This window comes from Ochotona princeps, chromosome 7, assembly GCF_030435755.1.
Source record: "Ochotona princeps isolate mOchPri1 chromosome 7, mOchPri1.hap1, whole genome shotgun sequence".
Lineage (NCBI taxonomy): Eukaryota > Metazoa > Chordata > Mammalia > Lagomorpha > Ochotonidae > Ochotona > Ochotona princeps.
This window is the reverse complement of record NC_080838.1, coordinates 33,229,379-33,247,329: the sequence shown is the minus strand read 5'-3', so window position 1 is coordinate 33,247,329 and position 17,951 is coordinate 33,229,379. Positions and strand designations below refer to the sequence as shown.

Genomic DNA, 17,951 nt, shown 5'->3' with positions numbered 1-17,951 from the left:
TCATTGTCTTTCATTGCCTGATGGTCATTGTACTAATGAACATATAATTCTGGGTGTGAAACTCTATCATCCTCTGTTCACTGTGACACATTTTTTCACTGTACAACAAATGCATATTTAAATTTCTCAGTGGAAAACAATAACAAATCCTTAATAAAGACCAAAGGCATTCTCTTTCAAAAGGATGATGACACAACACTCTGAGTTCTTCAGGTGGCCTCAATAATGTCCCTTTATTTCCCACAGGGAACAAAACACCATGCTATCACATAACACCTTGATGAAGCAGTCGAAACAGCAAGCATCCGCCATCATGAAGGAAATCCATGGAAATGGTATTACTAAAAACCTTTCATAGCGTTAATGTAGCTCCTCCCTGATGCTATTTAATATTCTAGAGTTTACTGCCTTGAAATTCTTGCTGTTCTGTCCATGACAAACCTGGAGCTCTAAGGGACTTAGGGAAGCCTATGGCAACTAATCCTTTTGTAGTCATCCCTCCTCATTTGAAAGCTATTTTCAGATGAACAACTGCTGGAAAGGGAATGAAGCAATCTGACAGCTGATGTACATTCTACTTGGCTTGCCTTTCACGTTATAAGTTATTAGCACTCTCTATTTTCTGGACAGTTCTCATAAAATTTTTTCTTCCTTGTCTATCAATACAGCCTACCTTGATTTCTTTCACCTTGCAGTTCATAACATTCCAAATAGGCTCTGTCATTGTTTTTTAAAAGCAACAATTATTAGTTAAGTTGGACTTTATATGCGTTGCCTATTTACTTAGCTCTGAAACTAGCCCCTATATATGGTTAGTGATTTATTAAGGCATTTTACTTGCAAAACTACTTTCATTTATAAATTTTAAGAAAGCATAAGGCATTGTTTGAAAAATTTTAAATATGCAATAGATGCAAGGTAATATTCTATTCTGAAGTTAAAAAAATCTGGCAAGTAGGTTTAGAAATCAATGCTTTATATTTTGCATTTTGGTTGTTATGAAGCAAATTCAGTTTTGCTCATGAAAAAAAAGGATAGCAACAATTTTAAAAGCTAAGGAAGTAAAATATCTAGATTCTTTGAAGGATGTATTTGGGCCAGTACAGATATATTTGTGGAATTTCCAGAATGCCTTCCTATTTTTCTCTATTGACAAGGAATGTAGCCATTCACCACAACCACTTTGGAAGGTAAAAGCATGTGACCTGAGGGAGACAGCTGGAAATGGGATTGAGTACCATGTTGTAGCTCCTATAAAGCAAGCTCATCAGAACAGATCAAGGACTTTTAAATAATCTCTGGTTCAATGTAGTCATTTCATAAGGGTCTGTACTGGATATACTTCATTGCCATGTTTTAGTGTGATGTCAAACTAGTTTGTAATAAAATGAGAATAATTCTAAATAATATACTGAAAAGTCTTGGTACCCATATAAAGTTTCAAAACTTGTGTGTCTGTTCCATTTCTATTCTTCTCTGTATTTCCTGCTTTAGGTGGTTTACTTGAAATTGTATAGTTTTCTTGATCTACAAGGCAAAAGTCAGATACTATCACTTGAATTTGAGACTAAATTGTTTACCTAAAAACTAGACTTTGAATGAGTCATCACTTGCTGATTGCATTATCATCAAATCTAACAGTTTGTGTAATATATTCCCAGCCTAAATTATGTATTGAATTTTTCTGAGTGCTGCACTGATCTAGGCCTATAGGACAAGTATTTTCTTTTTCTTCTTCTTCTTCTTTTTTTTAAATAAACATCATTTTTATGAAACAAAGAAAAGAAAATATCCCAAGGGGAGAAAGCTATTCAGAACTACTATCTCATCCCCAGTAAACACTAGCCCTGTCAAGCCAGCTGGAGTCCTCCTGGCATCGCTGGGAGAGGTCAGGAGTTACATGTTCTGCCTTTGTTGGGATGTCAGGCATTCCAGATAACACAGGCATAATCAGACTCTTTACTGTCTGGATTAAATATCTGCAGCACCTTATGAAAGAGCTCAAGGGTTGAACTTTCCTCTGAAAGTATGGAAGTTGACAGTAAACTTCATGATGCTTAGAGACCTGAAGTTAGGGAAGAAACACTCTAAGTTTGTAGAAATGAGACATGAACTTCAGAGGAAACTTTCCTTGACAATAATTCTGCAAACTTTCAAAATCTGGATGCTAAAATCTGGATACTTTAAGATAATGAGGGTCAACTGTTTGGATATTAATTTTAAGACCAAATGAATGAAATTTGAATTGCATAACCCTTTGTGGAAATAAACAGAGAGGGACATTCAGTATTGTGTTTCATTTATTTATTTATTTATTTATTTTATTTTATTTTATTTTTATTACAAAGTCAGATATACTGAGAGGAGGAGAGATAGAGAGGAAGTGGAGCTGCCAGGATTAGAACCAGCAGCCATATGGGATCAAGGCGAGGACCTTAGCCACTAGGCCACACTGCCGAGCCCCATTTATTTATTATAATCATTCTGCAAACACTTCTAACCTGGAGAAGGAAATTCGGCAATCAATGGGCTAGGCCAGTTGTTCTCCAATTCAGTTCAGTTCTTGTAGGGGAGAGAGATTCTAGCTGGTGAGTCTTTGAGGTGGATCAGTAGGGAATATATAAGAACAAAGAGGGAGAGTTGTACATTGAGCACCTGTTCCATTAGGAGAGAAAATCTATTCTTATTGATGAATTCTAGAAAGATAGATAATTCCCAGCTTCTGCTAATAGCACTCCAAATGATGGCTTCTTACGCATCCATCATGACATGGTGTTGAGTTACATATCACAAACTAACATATCACTTCCCTACCAAATAATAGATACCAAGCATCCTCTCACACCAAGGCTGTGTACTCTCCTTTCCTTGCCATCATGTGGCCTTCGTCCTCATCATGGCATCATCCTAGTCACCTGGGCATCATCACACTAGCAAGAGTACAGCAGGTGGTGACATTTTGGTGGGTTCACTATTGTACAACAAACCTCTGTGCTTTCTACAAAATGTTTCAACCACGGTTTCTGCCATCTAACAATGATCTTTGGAAAAGAAAGGCAAAACCTGCCATTCTCCAGGCATGAGTTAGTTGTGGGGACAAGAAAGGTAATTGTAAGAGCCGCCTCTCCCCAGCCCTGTACAATCTATCCCTCCATCTGTACATGCTTTCCAATATTAACCATGTTCCTTTCTCACTCAATAACTCACCTGAAACTTGCATATGGAAGACTGATAGGGAAGAGTAAAATGTTGAGAAGCAATAAGCAAACTGATAGATGCAGACATGAGGCGTTAAAATGGATAAATTAGAGACACTCCTGAGCAATTAGTATTTGTTTAGAAATGATAGCGGAAAGGAATTGCAACAAAGACAACTGCATAAATTGGGACAATGACGTTACCTGATTTTTTCCCAGCTCTTGCTGCTAGTTTAGAATAAGAGCATCCTAAGTAGGAAAGACCACAGTCCCACATTCCCACAGTCCCACAAAAGACTACTTCTGTCACCCTTCATTTTCCTCACCTGGGCTTGGAAGGGCTTTTTTTGGGTCATGTTTCTGTTTGGTTTTTTTTCTCGTCAGAATGGGCAAACAGCTTTCCTCAGCGCATAGAAGAGCACTGGACAGATTATTTTTGTAACTTCAGGAAGGGAGTTAAGCTTTGTGGTCTGAAAACAGGAAGACCATGTTTTAAATGGAGTGCTGTTTTGATGGAGCATCAAGAACCCTGGGTTCCAGACCAGGCATCACATTTCTTACTAGTCAGTGAAAAATGCTGAATTTCTCAAAAAAAAATCTGATTTTAAAACTCTGTGTGCTATGTGCTGAATTCAGACTTCGGTATATTTGATTTTCTCTGCTAGGAACAAAGGAAATGAAAACAGTGAGAGAAACTGTGTGTGCCTTTTGTAAAAGTACAAAGACCAGAATTTCTGGTGAAAGATTAGAAGATTCCTTTTGTGTTTCTTTTATGAATGAATCTTAAATTGAAGATTTTCAAATCTATCAGGAAGGTCTTAAATACCTCATATCAAATATTAAAGGTTTTTTTTCAGGGGGGAGGAAAACTCAATGTTCAATGCTCAAGTTCGTTAGTTTTGTTTAGTTTTTTCATAGTTGAAGTAGGATAAAGTCAAGAAAAACCTGAGCTAGGAAAGTTTGCTTGTTTTGAAAACTGATAAGCAGCCATATCTTGCGAACTCATAGACTTTTGCAGCATCTAGCCTCTATCAAGGCTTCCTAGAAAACTACCACCAGAGAGCTGGGCATTTGTAAAAGTGCATTTTATACCAGTGTTGAAATTGCAGTGCTTAATCCTGGCTACACTATTCTGTTATCCGTGTCCTGGAATGCTTTTTTACCCCAAGATGCTCAAGATGTATCACATTTGAAAAAGCTAAATGATAATATTTGTATAATTCAATACATCAGCCACCTCATTTCTTTTTTATATATATATTTATTTATTGTTATTGGAAAGGCAGATATACAGAGAGGAGGAGAGACAGAGAGGAAGATCTTCTCTCTGATGATTCACTCCTCAAGTAGCCAAAACGGCCAGAGTTGCGCTGATCCGAAGCCCGAAGCCTGCAGCCTCTTTGGGGCCTCCCATGCGGGTGTAAGGTCCCAAGGCTTTGGGCCGTCCTTGACTGCTTTCCCAGGCCACAAGCAGGGAGCTGGATGGGAAGTGGGACTGCAGAGATTAGAACAGGCGCCCATATGGGATCCCATAGCATGCAAGGCAAGACTTATTAGCTGCTAGGCCACTGTGCCAGGCCCTCAGTCACCTCATTTCTTAAATGTTTATAGGTTTATACCAAATTTACATGATAGTATTTTCAGTAGTGGCAAATATGTGAAAATTATAAAGTAGTCTTATAATTCAAATTGGGGCAAAGATACATGAAAGAGCAAAGCAAACAATCACAGAGTGGTTTAAAAATTATATTTATGTAAAGATAATAATCAGTAAGAACTTTTTTTAGCAATTGAACTCTTTTTAGGCATTATTCAAAACCAGTCTAGACTGTGATCTTTTATGTTATACGTAATAGATGCAATATTACATAACAATATGTATTTTGTAGACTCTTATTTAATTCATGAAAGCTGTCTGTAATGATATAGACAATAGAATAGAAACAAAAACACAACAAATCTCTTAATCATCATAAGGTTGTTAAATAAATCAATAAACCCACCCCAAGTGATAAGCTTCAGCCAGCTCTCTCCCTGTGGTTTGCCCATTGTATCAGAACTGCAGTTGCCAGCTGAACACGGGGACATAGATTTAAAAGCTTTTTTGTCCTATCACAATTAGTGGTAACTGGGGTATCTTTATACACTGTGTGCTGGATCCACAATCTAAATGAAGTACTACCATCACTATAGATGACAGCAATAGGAAAGTATGCCTAGCAAAATTATTTTCAATAGATGATCTAATGTTACAAAGACAGCCTTCTAAGCCATGAGGACAAGGATATGTATCCTGAATAAGACATATCATTTATCAGGCAGCGAGATTAAATATACTAGTAAGACACTGTGCAGGGGTTTGGAAAACAGGGAAGGGAACAGCTGAACTTGGAATCAGTGTCCCGTTGACAGCATTCCTCACTGGGGAAGTTTAAGCAGTGTGAGGGATGGTAGGTGAGATTCCCCAACTCACAGATGGTCCTGGGATTCCTGTCCCAGTGACATCATAATTTGACTATTAGAAGAGAAGGGAAGGCAACAAAACCATAAATACAAAGTTATCAATGGGCTGTTCTTTCAATCCTTCCCACTATCACCCATGCTGCTGAGTTGATTTGTATCTGCCTGTGGGGTAGAATTACTACTATTGATACTTTGTAGTTATGATTTTGTTCTTAATGTACTCTATGTAATTAGTAAGTCTATATATTTTAAAAGCATATTTTCACTAAGTTTAACTACTTGACTAACAGAATTCTGAAAACTTTATCAACCAACTCCTGTGAATCTGTACAAGCTAGTTCTAGTGCATTACTAGATTTAGTATTCATTGCTTCTGGTCAGAAATACCGAAAGTGCCTTTCCATTAACTCACTTTGTATTATCTATAATGTAGGAGGGACAAAACTGAGGCAAAAGGGAGATGGATTAAGTATTAAGACAAGAAAAGAGGTTTGAGTGCATCTTCCCCCTTATTTCCACTTTTGTCTTTCATTCTCCTCTCTGGTGATGAAATACGTTTATTAGTACCTATGATTGTGCCTGTAGATTCTATTTTGTGGCTGAGCCACTGAGGACAGCTGAAGTTCCCATGCCTGTTTCTGTGAAAGTTAGTGGTGGCTGCAGTGCATTGCTGAAGAAGAGTGAATGTTTCTACTGAACCCAAATGAGACTACCGTGAGGGGTACATCCATCTTTTATGCCTCTGCCATCTTCCCTTTTTGCTATAATTTAAGTTGCAAGTAACAAGAATCAGACAACAACTAGCTTAAACAATATAAGAAGTTAGGAATCGCACCCACCAAAACCAAAGGCAAATGCAAAGATCATCCCAGTAAAATAACAACAGAACACTAAATCAATGAACAACCCATTGCTAAAATGACAGAACCAAATTACCACCCATTATATTAGCCCTGAATGTGAACAGCTTAAACTCCTCAATCAAACATCAAAGATTAGTAGACTGGATCAAAAAACAAAACTCATCCTTTTGTCGCCTACAGGAGACACATTTCACCAACAAAGATCAGTGGAAGCTACATCTCATGGATTTTGACATTTTTTTTGTTAACTTCATCTCTTCAAAACACTTTCTTCTGATTAAATTCTGCTATGATGTATAGATCATACAGAAGCATCATTTTCTTCAAGAAGGTTCTTGATTTTCTTTTTCATTTCTTCAGCGACACATTAGTCATTCAGTAGCCTGTTATTTAACTTCATGGCATTGTAAATTTCTATTTTTCTTCCTGTCATTGATTTTGTATTGTGGCTTTTCATAAGGGGATGTATAGTAACTGTGTAATGGGGACTGTCATATCCAGATGTGAGGATACAATGCAGTATGCATCTCTACTTCCAAAGATGAACTCCCAATGAAACTGTTTACTATATCTTGACAATAGGATGCTGGACTCTCTGCCATTGTCTGTGCCTGCAATGATGAACATATGACTGTGTATGAAGAACTATACTATAGTAATGATATAGGGGGACTCAGTGAAGGGGGAGGGTGTTAGGGAGGGAATAAGGGAAATCCCAGCACCTACGGAACTGTATCATAAAATGATAATAATAAAAATAAGTAAAATTAAGAAAATAAAGGAAGTTTACTGGCTCTAATAATAGAGAAGTTCAGAGATGATTCAATGGCTGCAGTGTGCTACCAAGACATTGACCCTTTCCTTGTTTCTATTCTGATTTCCTTGGGGGAAGCTTCAGCCCATCGCTGGTTCTATCATTCCACAAACTACTTGGCACCGACTTTCAAGGCAATATAATTGCTTGTTTATTCCTAGCAGGAAAAGAGAGTATTTATAAAATAATATTTGTATACTAAGTCCTGACATTCACTCTACTTGGCCTAGGTCAGATCACCTGTCTATTCTAGGTCAATCTCATAGATGATTAATTGTCCATCAAACACAAGCCCCATCTACTGTAAATCACAAGAACCAGAATGAGGCTAGTATTGTGGCATATCAGGTAAAGCTTCAGCTTGCCACACCAGCAATTCACTTCCCTACTAATTGCCCTGGAAAACCAGTGGAAGATAGTTCAAATCACTGGGCTTCTGTCATCCACATGGAAGACCCAAATGATGGCCAAACCTCTGGCTCAGTGACCTAGACAATGAACCAGTAGATGGAGTAATCTGTCCCTCTTTTTCTCTCTTTTTTCCCCCTTCTCTCTTCTTCCTCTCTCTGTAACTCTGCCTTTAAAATCAATCTTTAAAAAATAAAAAATAAGAGTTAGCATGACAAAATCTACTTATAAATTATGATAATTCCAGAAATGTTAATGGAATCACTAATACTGAGGTCTGTCAGAAAAAAAATGAGAACATGTTCTCAGATTTTTTTTGACATCTCCGAACTAAACTCATTGTATAACTTGATGTTTGGGACTTACAGAAATCAACATGTTATTCCTGCTTTCAGCTGTTCTATTTTTATATAACTGTTTATGATGACTCACATTACTCCCACTGATAGCAAAAAGGAAGAGAAGAAAAAAATGATGTTACTGTTCTGGTTCCTTACTGAAAACTTGCATTTCAATAGCAAGGAGATAGATCCATTTCTGAGAAGTCTGTCATCCCTGAATTATCTAATGGGGGTCTGCTCTAGGATCTTTCCTATTTCATCAAAATATGTCATTACAAAGGCTTTTCAGGAAAAAAAATCATTTAAAGACATGATTTAGGGCTGAGTGTTTGGTTCAGCAGTTAAGATGCCATTTATGGGGCCCAGCGCAATAACCTAGTGGCTAAAGTCCTCGCCTTGAACACGCTGGGATCCCATATGGGCACTGATTTTTTTTTAATTTTTTTAACTTAAATTTTTATTTTAGTTGATTACATTGCATTATGTGGCACAGTTTTATAGGTACTGGGATTCCTCTGCCCCTCCCCAAACCCCCCATGGTGGATTCCTCCACCTTGTTGCACTACCACAGTTCAAGTTCAGTTGAGATTCTTTCATTGCAAGCATCTACGAAGCATAAAGTCCAGCATCTTCTTGTCCAGATAAGTTCAACTGTTTCTTGGGGAGACCATCTCTGGTCTGAAGGTAGAGCCGGCAGTATCATCCCATTCAATTAAAAGCCCCGACATAACATCAGTAACAATTTATAACGTTATGGAATTAGTTGACATGGTATTGAGTAACCAATATGTTAAAAGAGAAAAAGAAAAAAAAAAAAGAAAAAGAATGTAAGTTCTGAACCACATCCTGTAACTTCTACATTGACATTTCAATTATTAGTTTATATACAACCGGGCTCTATGCATCTTAAAATGGCTATAGATTACTATTTAGCTGTCTCATGTCTATTTTAATTTTAGCATTTAGCAGTTTATAGCGTTGAAACGTGATTTTGCTGAACCTGGTTGTTTTTTGGGTAGTCTAATTCTATAACTCTAACCAGACATATGTCAACAGTTTAGGTGAACATTTTTAGGAGGGGTGTGCAGAGAAATCTTCAATACCCCAGTAAGGAGTAACTAATCTTTGTGTCCCACCCAGTGAGGTATAAGTGCATCTCCGCTGGCCGTTTCCTGTCTGATTCTAAGCTTTCCTTGTTGTTCTCTGCTTATCTATTCTAGTTTATTTGTTTATTTGCTTGTTTGTTTTGAGGGGTTTCTGGAGCAATCCTGATGGTCATTGCCAGAGAGAGTGGGGACCCAAAGTTGGAACCAGGCAAGTACCAGAGAAAGCTCCTCTCCCTAGTCCCAAAGGAAGTTTATTGTTCTTCTGTTTCTGGGGACTGCTCAGTGCTACTGGTAGTCGTTCAGATGACCTTGGATCCTGCAAGGCAGGATTTGGGCTTTTTCTATCCCATGTGGTAGATCCAAATGGGGTGGGTGACCTCAGAGTTCTTGGCCTCCGAAGGCACTCCAATTCCCCGTGGTATCCTTGGCAGTTGGGATGTATTCCTTGGTGATGGGCACTGATTTTAATCTCAGTGATCCCACTTCCCATTCAGCTCCCTAATTGTGACCTGGGAAAACAATCGAAGATGGTCCAAAGCCTTGAGTATGTGGGAGACCCGGAAGAAACTCAAGGCTCCAGGCTTCAGACTGGCTCAGCACCAGCCATTACGGCTGCCTGGGAGTGAACCAACAGATGGATGGTCTTCTCTGTCTTCCCTCATCTCGATATATCTGACTTTCCAATAAAAATAAATAAATGTTTTCAAAAGATGCCATTTATTACACCTGTAACCCACATTAGAATGCCTGGGGTAAAGTCTTAGCTTTGTTTCTAATTCCAGCTTCCTGTTGATGGACACCGTGGGAAACAGCAGGTGATGGTTCAAGTAGCTGGGCCCTGCTGCTCATGTGGGAGATGCAAGCTGAGTACCTAGATCCTGCCTATCAAAACCATTATTTGTAATACATGATTACATGGTATAGACTGTGCAATTTTAAAATAATTAGATGGACAAAATCTGTGGCCTTCAATGTTCTGTGCTAATATTCTACTCTTTCTCTTTGCTAATTGGATGCTTTTCAGACGCTTGTCAAGGTGGAGATTTTATTTTCCCATAGGGTTATATCAAATGTATAAGCAATGTGAGTTTCCTTTACCTCTTGGGATTTAAAAGGCAGTAGTATTTTTATTCCAGTATAAAAAGTCAAGATAACCTACCCCCTATCACAATGAACAGTAGATATGCTGAACACTAATCCAGCTGTTCCTTTAGTCATGTTCTAATACAAAGTGGCAAAGACTCACATCACTTGCAGATAAACAAAGATGCATATTCCCTGTAGCACTTGGTAGAGACATTAGGCAATCCCAGGAACCTGTGAAATACCCTTATCCTCTTCCACGGGCTATTTCAGCTATCCTTGATGATTGTCCTGTTTTGGTATCCCAGAAAGCTGGAAAAAAGCTGTCCTGCACTGCATTAGGAAGGGGTAGAAGTGTGGATTCCACACTTCTAGCTTTTTATGGGACGCTCCTTAACACTGGGAGGGGAAGCATTTTGGTTCCCATGTGATCACCACTAACTCTGCCAGGGGGAAGCACTTGTTGCTCGCCACAAGGATGGCAGTCTCAGTCTCCTGCTTGGCCTGTTTGACACCACCCCATGGGAATAAAAGGGAAGCATGCTATAGCCTCACGGGGTATAGAATTCTGTGCTTCCCACTCCATCTTTGTTGAACAGTGGTAAGGCAAATGTTTCCCCAGTGATGATTGACAAAAGTAGAGGAGTTATTCAACTGTTTTCTGCTTTACCTGGTTGCTACGTTCCCGGCCCTTTGGCTAAAGAGCATGGCTTTTAGTCAGTTTCCTCTGCACCTGTTGTTGCTCCTGGGTAACCAGTATCTTCAAATCTCAGATATGTGAAGTTAAAGAAAATCTAGAGAACTCCCCAACATGTTATTCCTAAGATCCTGGCCTCCCTGGTTGGTCTATCTTCTCTCAACTTTCCAGAATCCTCTTATTTCTGTTTTATACATAGTTTTAAGGTGTATTTGTTGTGCTTAGTAGATATGCAGGGAAAAATACATCTACTCTATCTTCCAAAAAGTGCAAGTCTTTTTAAAAGAGATTCATTTTTATTTATTTTAAAGGCAAAACGACAGAGAGGGAAACATAGCAAGATAAAGAGATCTTACATACCTTGGTTCACTCCCCAGATGGCCCCAATGACTAAGGTAGGAGTAGGCTGAAGCCAGAGGTCTGGAAAGTGAACAGTCTCCCTTGTGGGTGACAGGGCCCAATCCTTTGGGCCATCTCTCTTCCTTCCCAATAGCATTAGCAGGAAACTGGACAGGAAGCATATGAGCTAGGATCCAGAACCACCACTCCTGATACAGGATGTGGGTATTAAGCAAGTGGTGGCTTAACCCTGCAGCTCACTGCTCCAGCCTTGAAGTGGGAGTCTTGACATGATCTGCAAGCATGTAAACAAATTGAATTTTGGAAATCAAAATGAGGAGAAAATATAGGAAGTACTTCTATTGTTTTATGCTAAACACTCCCAACAGTCTAGTGACTGGCTCATTTTGTCACATCATCCAAGAATTCTGCCTCAATCAATCAAAATTATTGAAAATTAGTGCCCAGTTTTAATTCCAGTGCATTTAAAAGCTGTCAGCAGTGGCAAGAAGACTCTGTGGGTTATACATTACATTCCAGATTTTTAAAAACCAAGTGGAGGAGTTTTACTGCTTTAGAATTTTGAAACGACTCTTCAGTGTTAAATATGGAAAATAACAATCATTTACCGAATACTTCTGATGTTTAAGTACAAGAGGTACAAAAACTAAAACCTAAAGAGAATGAAAAGCATAAATCAAAGTCAAGAATACAGTGCTAAGGAAATACAGACAAGGTGCCAACAATCATGAACAGAAATTTTTAGAGAAGGGTTTTACAGAAACAGTATTAGCTAGATTGGAAGGATTTCTGTTACAGAATTATTGCTTGCCTACTTAATGCAGGTTCCTCAGTGCTGGATTCACAATAGATAGTGTTTTGACTGGGACTGGGAAAGGGGATGAGGTAGGAGGTTAAGTATTTCAGTAAATATGGATAATTCAAGCTGAAACATTAAAATGTGGGATGAATAACGATGCTCTTTACATCACGATGAAGCAGTGCTGTTTGAAAACTCACTAAATATTGGAAGACTAAATTGTACTCCTAGTAGTGAAAAATTTTATATGTTCTTTCTGTGTGCTGGGTATCATACAAAGAGTGTTTGATTTGAAGCATTTTATTTAATTCTCCTATCAACCCTTTCTTGTGGTTATTATTATTATTACCCACATTTTAGAGATGAGGAAATTGAGCCTTAGAGAAAGTAAACAACAAATGTGTGATCATGTAGTTAGAAAGTTGTATCACGAGGATTTAACCCAAGGCAGTCTGACTTAGGGTCTTGCTTCGTAATCACCACAATGAAGTTTAGCAAGATAAAAATGGCAGATTTAGAAAAACAGGAAGAAGTGCTGGCCTTGAAGTCTTCACGCATGGGCCTATTGTTTTACAGATGTGGATGGCATCGATCTGGGCAAGAAGGTCAGCATCCCCAGAGACATCATGCTGGAAGAGTTATCCCATCTCAGTAACCGTGGCGCCCGGCTCTTCAAGATGCGCCAGAGAAGGTCTGACAAATACACATTTGAAAATTTCCAGTATGAGACGAGAGCACAAATAAACGTAGGTCTATCTCAATTTGTACCCAAACAAGTACTCTGTATGTTTTCATTTGGCTGCTTCTGCTAAATGTATTTTTTGTTTGTTTTTTTCCCCACAATAATGAATAGTGTAGGTGGGTAAGCAAGGAGTGCTATGTGTGAAACAAACATATTTTCTTTCAGTTTGATAGGAATTGGCACTGATGAGCTGGTCAACTCTGCTAGGAGGAGAAGGAGTGGAAAGAAATGTACTTGAAGTTTCCACATCTTATCGCCAGTAGAAAATGTTTGTGATGGAAACATTTCCAAAGCTCATCGTGCTCTAGAAGGAAGTAACATGTCAGTTACTGAATGAATCTTGACCCAAGACAGACTTGGGGACTGCAGAGACATGGATCTCTTCCCAAGCATTGGTTCCACAGCACATAAGGAAATCTGGTACTTTGTAAGGACTAAGCTGAAACTCTGGGGACAAAGAGTTAGTTCTTCAACTGAAAGCTACTAAACATATTCATTAAATTATTGGAGACTGTACTAATATCAGATTCACTTGAGTTGCCGAGTCAGAGCTCCTGTAGAGATGGAAAGTCATGGGGGGCAGGCATCTAGCTTTGCAGAAATGGCTTTAAAATAAAAGACAGATATGAAAAATCAAAATGGAGTAGTACACAAGTTGAATATTTGAAGAGATAATGGAGATGACAACAAGCACAAGTTGAATTTACTGAGAGTCTGTAAGCTCGCTTGCGTATTTAAACTTGAAAATTCACTGGCTGCCATCATTAATGACAACATTACTTCTTGACAGCAAGTTTTATTACCATTACTGCTAAAAACCATCATTACAGAAATTAAAATTGACAGCAAAGTTTTTATTTATCCCCTGTTCTCTATTTCCATGGCTATGTTTCTAGTTAACAATGAATGCTGAGGTTTCAATATGTGAAAATAATGTGAAAAACTACTCACATTATTGAATATTTTAACATTACAGATGAAATCAAATTATGATTGCTAATTCATTTGGACCTCAAGTCTCATTTAACTCCAGTATTCTTTAGGGATAATTTTTCACTCGAATTCATGGGTAAATGTGTTTCATTATCCCATAATTATGTCAATATCCTCTTATTAGAAAATGTGACTAATACAATATGAGAACAAAGTAACACTTTTTCACTATTCTTAGACATGAGGCACTAAATAAAATAGCCTCAAGCAGGCATATGCAATAAATAATTATATTAATAAACAACTCAGAACAACAGGCAGTAATGAAGTGTACAATTAAATAATGTAACATAACTATGATGTCTAATGTACTCTCTTGTTTAGAATGAGGAAAGTAGTATTCAACAAAGTATATTGAATTAACTTAAGCAGCATTGTAATCATTGAAATCAATCTGTCAGAATCCTGGGGTTCTGGGCACCAACACCTCTCACATTGTAATGAAAACAAACCCTTGCTTGGGAATCAGGACTCCAGGGTTGGGTTCTGGCTTTCTTACCAGGGCTGTGATTTGGGATTAATTTCAGTTTCTTTGGTTTTTCTGGGTTTCTTTCTTTTAAAAAGAAGGATGAACTCAAATGCTCTTGAAAGTGCTTTCTCAATTTAATATTCTATATGTTCTCTGACCTTAATCCTCAAAGTGATCTGTGCATACAGTCAAACTTTGAGGAAGATAGTAAACCAGTTGTATGATAGTAGATTTCCACATTAACCATTGTGAATATGACAAGAATTCAAGACATAATTGGGTCCAAGTTTTCTATTTGTTGGTTTATATTTTGGGCAAATATTTATTGAGTGACTATTATGTTCTAGGTACTTTGCTAGAAGGTCACAGACACATACAGTCTTTATCTCATAGTAAAGAAATCAAATAAAATTGAAAGAGAGCAATTATTTACTTACAATTTAGTTCTTGATTATTTTTACATGACGTATACAACATCAATCTAATTTATTAACAACTCTTTGTGGAATAAACTATTATTGCTTTCCTTAAAATACAGATATTGTCAAAATAATGATTTAACTTGTTTTTAGGTATTTCTTATTTTCCTATGACAGCTAGGACTGGTCCAGGATGAAGCTGGGAGTTCTCACATCCATCCAGGTCTCCCACATGGGTAGCACCTTCATCCTGGTCCAGCCCTAGCCGTTGGGGCCATTTGGAAATAGAACTAGCTGATGGAAGATATTTCTCTCTCTCATAACTGTATCTGTATTTATTTCTATCTCCCCCTTCCACGTGTTATTCAGCCTTTCAAATAAATAAATAAATCTTTAAAAAGTGATTCTGAAATAATAATACCAAACTAAATGTGTTCAGAATTCTGAATGTGGATTTCACTTGAACAAACCAAACCAAAACAAAATAAAACAAAACAAACAAAAAAAACCAAGCTTGCTTTTTATTTCTACTGATATTCCAAGAGAAATTCTTTAACACAATATATTGTGTTTTTAACTTATATGTTTTTAATCTGAGAGATACTTCTCAAGTTTTCATTAGGGTCAGCTTGATTGAGATTAAAAAAAAGTACACTTTTATTTGTCTTTCCAAACTTTCTGAAGGGAATCCCAGGGAATGGCACACTGTAATTTAAGGCTTAAGTTGTATCTGAAATAAGTCACCACCTAACCATTACAAGGTTTTAGTTGTATATTTAATGATAATAGAGGCATTGTGTGCTTCCTGATAATTAAATGCTGACTGTATAGAGTGGATTTTCCTGTTTATCATTAATTCTCAGGAAAAGGTTACATAAGGTTGGTATTACAAGACTTACAAATTAAAATGAACAGAATGATTTGTAAGTCTAGGAGAAATCAATTTCTTGGACACATTCTAGGAACAGAGGGTGGTTCTTTATTCATTACACATTTAAATTTTCTATATCTAACTCAACTACTTTTTATTTACAAAATGTTGTCAGGAACTTTCTGCTTTTAAAAGAGTGAAGACTTAGAAGCTTAAGGCTTTAGTATCAATTTAGTCAATTATTAAGTCAAATACTCAAGAGCTAAGTGAAAATATAAAATATTAATGTGCATATTTTAAAATGTTTTAAGCTTTTCAGTGTAATACTGTTTTAGAACTGAGGAAAAATGATGTAAGCTAGACTTTACTAGATTAAAACCAGATGACAAACTAGTTAGAGACCCAACATGACATAAATACAGTAACAAAATCCAGTTAACCAGAACAAATGAGATCATGAGAGGATAATTCAGATCTTACTACAGTGTTGACATGGTACAAATTAGGGAGACATTTGTAGTAGGTAAGTTAGAGAAAAGAGGAGAATATTAATATGGGTTACAGAGGAAACCAATGTTTTGGTTTAGTAAAGGACAGGAAGGAGGGCTTTCTAGAATAACAGTGTTGGTGGTAAAGCAACTGAGATGAAATGGAATGTTGGCCATGGGAAACTGCCTTGTGTTATAGAAAGACACACAAAAAATGACAGGTTGTATTATGTCTGTTGGTAGGTTCTATCTATCTATCTATCTATCTATCTATCTATCTATCTATCTAAGAGACAGAGCAAGAGAGTGATTCTATCCACTTGTTAAAATACCCATGAGAGTGGAAGTTGAGATTGGGCAGAAGTCAAGATTCAGAAGCACAATCCAGGTCTCCCACATGAGTACCAGAAACTCAATTACCTGACTGACCCATCATTACTGCCTTCTGGAGTCTGCTTTGGCAGGAATTGGAATCAGAGGCTGCAACCAGCAACTGAACTTAGACACTCCAACTTGGATGTCAAGCATCTTTAACAAGCACCTAACAGTATGCTTATTAGATGAGCGTAAAAATTAAAAAAAAAATTGAGTCTATGGAGAGTAGGCGAACAAGAAAGTGGGCAAGCGAGAGAGAGAGACAGAGAGATGAATGAATCCACTGATTCATTCCCCACATGGCTGTGTGCCATCCTGTTCTCCCACCTGGGTGGCAGGGAACCAAGTACTTGAACCATCTTCCTCTCCCTTCTCAGGTACTTTAGCATGGAGCTGGACTGGAAGCAGAGCAGCTAGGACTCAAACCAGTGCTATAATATGTGAAGTTAGTGTCTCAAGCAGTGACTTAGCACACTGTGCCATGGTGCCAGCCTCTAGTGTAAGATCAAGATAGCAGGCATGAGTTTACAGTTTACTCAATAGGAAATAAGGAGCAACTTATAAACACTGGAGTGATGGTCTATGAGAAGCAATCAGATCTTTTTGTCTCTCTTTCTGTAAATCTGCCTTTCCAATAAAAATAAAAAATATTTTAAAATAATTTTAAAAGAAATTTTTTAAAGAAAACGGCCTGGGCTGGTCCAAAGCTAAGAGCCAGGTGCTTCGTCTGAGTCTCCCATGTGCATGCAGGGTCCCAAGGCTTTGGACCACTCTCTGCTGCTTTCCCAGGCCATTAGCAAGAACTTGGATCAGAAATGGAGCAGCTGGAATTAAAACTGACACCCATATGGGCTGCTAGCCCCACAGGTGGAAGATTAGCCTACTATGCCACTATGCTGGCCCTGAGATCTTAGATTTTTATCAATGAAATTTATTCTTTGATTGTTCAATCATACATTACTGTGTAAATTCTTGAAGTCTGGAGAAGCAGTGAAATATCATTTTATTCAAATGCTAAATATAAAAATTGATTTTAAAGTGACATAAAATTTTTTTCAGTAGTTTGAATTTGCCTATTTGTCTTTGTTTTAAATAAAAGTCTGATTTTAATGTTCTCTCACTGCTTTCAAGGAGCAAATGCTAATCTTAAAACAAAATTTATGACCAATCATTATGCAGAATCTTCAAAAAGTTCCAGCAATGTAAGGTACCCTAGAAATAATTGAGTTCTGCTTTAAAACTTTTATTAAACTTTCTTTTCTATATAATCTGCTGGAAGGACTTTAGGAATACTAACCATACATTTTATAAAAAGAATGATTTATGAAGTTTAATTAAATCATTTGAGATTCAAAAAAAATGATTTTATATGTATAGTTTCTCTTTATGTACCCCAAATTCCAAATATGAAAATGGATTTTTATGTGTATAGTATCTATTTGTGTACCCCACACTTCTGAGTT

The 17,951-nt window shown here is 37.4% G+C and overlaps 1 protein-coding gene across 1 annotated transcript in view; it reads left to right on the top strand.

Annotated features, from left to right (window-relative positions):
• The first annotated feature begins 222 nt into the window (after positions 1 to 222).
• Positions 223 to 17,951, top strand: part of MYOZ2 (myozenin 2) — a 32,654-nt gene continuing 14,925 nt past the window's right edge. Inside the window, exons 1-2 of the mRNA XM_004594530.3 lie at positions 223 to 335; positions 12,708 to 12,877. Coding sequence (XP_004594587.2) covers positions 260 to 335; positions 12,708 to 12,877 — 246 coding nt within the window. The 5' untranslated portion in view covers positions 223 to 259. The remainder of the gene's footprint in view (positions 336 to 12,707; positions 12,878 to 17,951) is intronic.